General features: G+C 34.2%; 1 protein-coding gene across 2 annotated transcripts; it reads left to right on the top strand.

The window, feature by feature from the left end:
• The first annotated feature begins 4280 nt into the window (after window positions 1-4280).
• Window positions 4281-7247, top strand: LOC134240623 (uncharacterized). 2 transcript variants are annotated; one of them, XM_062722710.1, is made up of 6 exons: window positions 4309-4330; window positions 4419-4524; window positions 5176-5314; window positions 5815-6009; window positions 6113-6195; window positions 6779-7247. In XM_062722710.1, exons 3-6 carry the CDS (start codon window positions 5179-5181, stop codon window positions 6815-6817), a joined length of 453 nt encoding a protein of 150 aa, XP_062578694.1. In that variant the 5' UTR covers window positions 4309-4330; window positions 4419-4524; window positions 5176-5178; the 3' UTR covers window positions 6818-7247. The 2 variants fall into 2 exon arrangements, with proteins under 2 accessions (XP_062578688.1, XP_062578694.1); XM_062722704.1 differs by having other exon boundaries at window positions 4281-4524.
• Window positions 7248-7253: the final 6 nt, after the last annotated feature.

The raw sequence follows: 7253 nt of genomic DNA, 5'->3' as shown, positions 1-7253 counted from the left end.
CTTTATTGACCAAACTTGCATGTATGATACATATAAGTATGTATACTACCAGACTTTCTTTTGAGGCTAGATCTGACCTACATTTTTCAGATGAGTGATCAGGTTAATGTTTCTGGAGCAAGTTTCATTAATTTATCAATTATATTTTATTGTTTATTTATTATATAATTATTATTTTTCCTATCTATTTGTTAAATTATATTTTTTTCTTATCATTTCTCTCTCTCTCTCTCTCTCTCTCTCTCTGAATAAATTCCAAATATGTACCAATTTATAATCTACTCTTCATACATTTTTCAATGTTTACATGTACTTGTAATTGTACCTTGACCTATGGAGAGAACGATCATAGGCATTTATGCCTGCTGTTCAATCCATTTCTTTATATGAATAAAAAAAATATATTTTAAACTATAATTTATCAAGTAACTCTTTGCCCTCCCAGAACAAAAACTTGCTTATAGATGATAAATCTAAACATTTACACTACTAGACTTGCTTCGGATGCTGAATTTGAAGTTTATTTTCCACAATTTTTGAAGTGAACAGGATATAGTTTTTGAAGTAAGTTCCATTTCCAAGTATAACTAGAAACCCTTTGTTAACCGATTTCGCATGGATGGTGCATTTAAGGATGCACACTACAAGGTTTGCTTCATAAGGCATAATAACCATTGCATCGATGAGACAGCGAATACCGAAGCCCGTGTCACGGTTGGCGTTGGCACGATAAGAATATCTCACTGCTCAATGGCCATGAGTGTCGAGTAAGGGCTCCTCAAAAGTATATGGTGACGTCTCTATACGAGTGAAAAATTCTCGAATGGGAGAATGGGACGTAAAACAGCATACAACTATCCAACCCTTACATCCATGTCGTGCAAAAAGACCCTTTCTCAAGGTAAAATTTACCTTTTCCACATAATTTTGGTAAAAATTATCAAACGACATAGAAGTTGAACTTTTCGGTACTTTTTAACTAAGTCTTGATTAAAAAAAATATATATGATTTTTGTGAATTTTTTTATGATTAAAAAAAAACTGAATAGGAAATAATCCTTTAAAGTATCTATTTAAATTCAACAAAAAATATATGAGACATCAATATTTCTAAAACTCGCCACCTTTTCGATTACAAATTCCAATTGGATTTGACCTTACATTAACTAGTGCTAATTGTAACGGGGACCGTTACAGATGTTCCCCAAACGCTCCCCAACTCCCTTTTGGTGCCATATTCCGTATAAGCTTCATTAAATAAGACAAACTCTATGCATTTGAGACTTTAACAACGTTTACCCAGAAGTGTACCAATTTCATTCAAATTTAAGCATTGCACGCGTGCGCATGTGAATGCACGTGCGTAATGACCATATAATCTTGTCTATACAATCTATATATTTTAATATACTAAGTATCAAAGTATTTAATCCAAAAGTATTTAAAAAATACGCTAATTCAAGTGTATTTTTGATTTTACTCATTTCACGTGCACGCACGTGCTCACATGAGCATGGCGACCATACTTTCTTGTAGAAGTCCATTACATCTATCTATGTTCTAAATACCACCTCGTTTGGTTGAAAACCAAGGTAGTTATAGCTGTTCAAAGTTTCAGCCAATCAGATTGAAGCGCACGTACATGCACGTGTATGCATGTGCATGTTGACCATATCTTCTTGTAGAAGTCCATTATATCTATCCATGTTCCAAATCCCATCCTGTTTGGTTGAAAACCAAGGGAGTTATAGCTATTTAAAGCATAAGCCAATCAGATTGCAGCGCACGTGTATGCACGCGTTTTCATGATAATTGCTATATATCTTATTGTAGGATATCCTAATACATGCCTATGTTTAAAATTTCAAAGGATTTCGTCAAAAAACAAGAAATATATTGAGACTTTAGTTTCAGCCAATCAGAGCGAGGCACACGTGCATGCGCGTGAGATCTTGCTTTTTTGACCATGTCATCTTGTCTATGCTTCTAATATATACTTCTAATATGAGTTTTAAAGCATATCATCAATAATTTAAATAGTTACGTCTGTATCAATTATATTGGAAATTTCTCGTGTTGCACGTGCGAGCGCTTGCAAGCACACGTGCATGCAAATGCTTTCATGATATTTCTTTTATTACGGGCTGTAGATCTCCCTAATGTATGACTATGTTCAAAATTTCAAATGATTTTATCAAAAAACAAGAAAGATATTGAGACTTTAGTTTCAGCCAATCAGAGCGAAGCGCACGTGCTTGCACGTGCGATCTTGCTATTTTGACCATGTCATCTTGTGCATACTACTCATATATCCTTACATTATGAGTTTCAAAACATTTCGCCTAAAAATAGAAAAGTTACGGTTATATCCATTATATATTAGTCATTTCAAGTTTTGCACGTGCGCGCTCTTGCAAGCACGTGCGCGCAAAATGACCTTGATTCCGCAAATCTACATAACATGCCTACTAACCCTAAAAAGGTTTCACCTAAGTCGAATGTGTAGTTTACAAGATCACTCGCGGACAAAATTTTCCCAGGAAGAAAAATAATAATAACTAGATGCGTTCTTGTTGCTAGAGCAACAAGTGGTCTTCCGACCGACTTTTCGTTAGAGTTCTATGCTACATCATCCCATGAAATAGATTTGAGAATGTATTTTTTTGTTTACGTTTATTCACAGCAGTCTCTAAACATACGTCATGATAATTACAGGTATTCCTCAAAAATTTCAAAAAGTAGCTTTTAAAAATCCGCAAAATATTCCATTCGTGATATAAAAGAGATAAAAGTCATTTGCAACTCAAAAAAGACATAAACAAAGAAAAAAAATTTCAACGCCCACAGCGGGATTCGAACCCCCGACAGTGGGACAAAGTTTGGTTCGGTCATATCTTTTCAATATATGCACGCATCAAGATTCTGAACACATATTTAGAATTCTCATAAGACACTCTATCAACCCTGTAAATTCTAAAGAAAAATATTGAAAAACTAAAAAGTTGAGAAATGGGACTTTTTGAATTCACTTCCGTTTGCGACCGGAAGTGCCGACGACGAAAAATAAAGGTCGTTCCCCATAATGGAGTTCGATGTTCTATCACCTCAGTAAGTTTCACTTTCATATCTTTAGCCGTTCTCGAGAAAACTGCTGGACAAAATGCCTTTTAAAAAATACAAAAATCCCCCAAAATCGCGAACGAAAGTGAATTTTGAAAAAATGAAAAACACGTCTGGAGATATTCTCATGATGCATCATCCCTGTAAAAATCTTCTTAATCCGTCCACGCACAGCTGAGATATCGCCCTAACTATGAAAAAAGAAAAATAATAATAATAATAATAATAATAAAAAACAGACGAATAACAATAAGGTCTTCCGAAGGAAGTCGGAAGACCTTAATAAGAATAATAATAATAAGAAACAGAGTAAAAACAATATGTTCCCCAACTTCGTTTGGGGAACATAATTAGTATCCTGATGAATGACCAGAATATTTTTTTTAGAATAACTCCATTCTCAAGTAACGTTAAGAACTATGGCAACCAAACGTGCATGAATGATGCACTTAGAGATGCACATAATTAGATTATTAGTTTAATCTGAAGCTTTGCCTGATTTAAGGGAAACATCCTTTGAGATATGCTCTGTAAGGCTGTAACCGTTGATTTCCTATATTTAATTTTTTGACAGAATCGGTGAAACTGGAGGAGGCGTTTTCTGATGAGGGGGTACTGAATGTAATTCGGAGTTATAAATATACCTTGTGTTACTATTATGCTATGGGTTAAAAAAATTATTTCCGAAACAAGTGCCTGTATCTGGTGCTATGAGAATTTGACTCGTTCTTCCGCTCTTACTAAGTAATTGTGACAGCATGCACAGGTACAACCAGGAACTTAATTAGGTCGAACACTGGCTCCAGCATTTGGAGAAATAAAAAAAAAAAATAAAAATGTAATCGAACCATTAGAAAAAAAATCCACTTCATCCCGCGAAAAAAGATTTTCGATGGATTTATTTTGGGGGGTGGGGGTTGGCTTGTCAAAATTTGTTTTTAGAACCCCCTCCCCTTTTGAAACACCCTATTCCGTGTCTATTTTAACCAAAATTATGAAGAATAAGGAATCTACCTAATAACCAGTATTCATAAACACTCAAGGCGTTGTTCTCATTTACTTTAACATCAAAAAATTCATAAGATGGAAGTCTTCAAACTTCATTAATATTATTTCAAACTAATAACTTTCACGAGAGACAAGACCCAAGTGGACTTCCATATGTAAACAAAGGTAACGTTCTCAAGAAAGGGATTACACCGCCTAGTTAGTTCTCACGTTATAAATCTGTTACCGCACTGTCATCATGACATTATCGCTGCTTGCTAGTTGTTGGTAAACAGGTTCAATTATTTCAGGTGAATTTGGAGTATGGAAAGTAGGTCAATTCGTGATAAGTGATACGATGACATTGTTTTGATGAAAAAAAAATCACGGTGCCAGAAATTTGGATAGATTACAAAGGTAGGTTTTGTATGTATCATTGTACGTAGAGAAGTTCAAGATACAGATGTGGACATACTCAATATTCTTTAGAATGATTCACTTCACCTTTTAAATGTTAAGCATGTTAATGGCGCCAAAAACCTGAGGTAGGGAATGTTTTCAGAAGAATGCATAATTTACAACAGTCTGAAGTTATAAATGTTAAACAGTTTTAAACAATACAAATGATACGAAAGGAATATGATATTTTTTATCTAAATGGAAACCTTTTTTAAACGACATACATTTAAAATTTGATATGGTGGTCCATTCGGATTAAAAAGTCAATGTTCTACTGCGGACTATTTAACTTGATTCAGCAATTTAATGTTATAGAGGTTCCAAGTAAAAGATATTTAAGAAGTGCTTACTAACCAAAACAAAGCCTGTCTAGCAGTGTTCAATGCTATGCTAAAAGCTTCATTCATTCCTATTGTGGAATAATTACAACTTGCATGACTTCGACCATTATTATATGGAATAAAGCACGATTCATTTATAATTAATTTATCATTCGAGCTCACTTTATCAGAAAATGCATCAATAATGCTTCCATTTCTAGCAATGAAAAGCAATAAACAATATAAATACTCTAATACTCAAAAAGTAGGATATTTTTTCTTGGGACAGATCATGAGTTTAGAAACTGTCGACATCTTGGATAACAATAATACACCTCTTATGGACTGTGGCACTGTTCATAACCTGAAAAGAAGAAGGGTAGAAGACGAATACACAGAACAGCCCTCGGAAACAACTTCCTTATACAGTAAGTACCTGTTCACTTATATTCTTTGCCCCACCCCCACCCCCAAGTATCACTTTGATTGACAAGATAAATTTACATGTACATAACCCGGTATTCAATGTGGAGCTTATAAACACTGGAATCGCATTGTAAATTTAATTCACTAAGATATAAAAATAAAAGGCAAAAACAAAGTTTATTTTTCAAGATGCTTGTTTTTTTTTCCCGATAAATCTGATACCAGGCATATGGTATCATTTTTAAAAGGGGCAGTCAGAAAACAATGGAGGGCCTGGGGTTGGAAACTTCCTATAAGAACCAAATTTTATTAAACACAAGTAATCATCTAACACAATTTAACTACGAGTATTCTAGTACTCTACAACAAAAAGCAGGGGTCAACTCGCCTTTCAATGAACATTATCAATAGTATAAATTCAAGTTTGAAAAAAAGTGCCCGATAATACGTGCCTGGATGATATTACATGTACGTTACTGATGATTTTTTTTTTAATTTTTAGGGAAGCATTTTATCCCAATCAGTCGAAACAGTGGTGTTTTCTCCACAACAAACTGGAAAGATAGTGGTACAGCCATTTTCTGTCCTGTCACGCATGATTTGTTTTTGAATATTCATAAATATGACCAAATCACCACTACCCAGGGGAATTTCTTCGTTGGAAATGTAGAAGGAAATTACGAGAAGACTATAACAGGTATATAACAAAAGAACATTAAAAGCATCCAATACACATTGTCTGTTCATAAAAAGAAACTTCTATACAAGAAAGTGAAATATTAGCTATTTTATATCCCCAGGCAATGTAGTTCACCTCTGGAAACATGACAAAACACAACGACAGTTTTACATTGCGCAATCCTTACTCTTCGCTGTGCCACAGGTAAGAATTGTTATAAAGGATGTAAATGCACAGTTCATTAATGTGAATGACTTTTACTAGGAGATCGTGTAGATGTAAAAGCTCTAACATATTTAGAATTAATTTTGTCCTTTGATATGTTGATGCATCTTATCCAACCTCGACTCTATAAGACCTAGAATCTAATCAAACAACGTACGAACTTCTTCACCACTGACCTAGTTACTAGTATATGTTATATGCAAACAGCAAGTTGCAGGAAATCACTAATAGTCATATCCGTAACATTTAGATTTAATGACAAGTATGTTGCGCAATTTAACTTATTCTTGGACATAATAAAATTCACTTTCGAAATAACCTACGAAATTATACCTCGGAAATAATTAGCATGGCTTGTGGAGACGACGATGTACCTAGACGACAATAGACAAGATAGAAGGGATGGCTAAACCCATCAGCAAACAGGCATATATAATCTTAGAAAAATTATGTGACCTGAAAAACTTGTCCGAATACTCGGATGAGCTCGTTTGTCGTGTTATGTAGTTTTTTTAACCTGTCCGAGTACTCGAATAAACTCCTTTGTTTTGTTTCCTTGCAGGATTTTGCCATTATGCAGAAAATTTTACATTCCGTTTGAATGCTGAAATGCAATAGCAGATTTCACATCATTTGTTGCCATAAACCACCGTGCTCTATATCAGTATTCCGAAGCCAATACCCTAGCATTTCTTACTGACATTTCAGCAAGCAAGGGAGGCTAACAAAACTCTTTTCACTGCATGACATACATAGAGGCTTATAAAGTGTCTTTTCCACGCCAGATTCATTTAGGAAGGAATAGTTAAATAAACTTATGTGCCTTTAAGACATCTAGCATTTTCATTATTTTCTTATACATATCACAGAGAGTGTAACAGTACGGTGACTGGTAAAGGACATGTATTAGAAAGTTAGAAAAACAATTTTAGGAAAAGGAATATAGATATATGTCTTGTATGATCAAGATTTTATTTTGTATGGAAATTGAGTGCATGAATTTAATTCGCATGAAAATTCAGTACATGTATATTGGT

The sequence above is a fragment of the Saccostrea cucullata genome, unplaced genomic scaffold (genome assembly GCF_032062105.1).
Source record: "Saccostrea cucullata isolate Sc308-1 unplaced genomic scaffold, CSIRO_AGI_Scuc_v1 ctg14122, whole genome shotgun sequence".
Classification (NCBI taxonomy): Eukaryota; Metazoa; Mollusca; class Bivalvia; order Ostreida; family Ostreidae; genus Saccostrea; species Saccostrea cuccullata.
This window is presented reverse-complemented; position numbering and strand designations above follow the sequence as displayed.

What these genes read in the sequence shown, in the direction of transcription:
- LOC134240623 (XM_062722704.1), top strand. Translation starts at nt 5,179, where the DNA reads ATGAGTTTAGAAACTGTCGACATCTTGGATAACAATAATACACCTCTT. An exon ending in GGAAACAACTTCCTTATACA is followed by an intron (nt 5,315 to 5,814) that starts GTAAGTACCTGT and finishes TTTAATTTTTAG; the next exon opens with GGAAGCATTTTATCCCAATC. An exon ending in TACTCTTCGCTGTGCCACAG is followed by an intron (nt 6,196 to 6,778) that starts GTAAGAATTGTT and finishes GTTTCCTTGCAG; the next exon opens with GATTTTGCCATTATGCAGAA.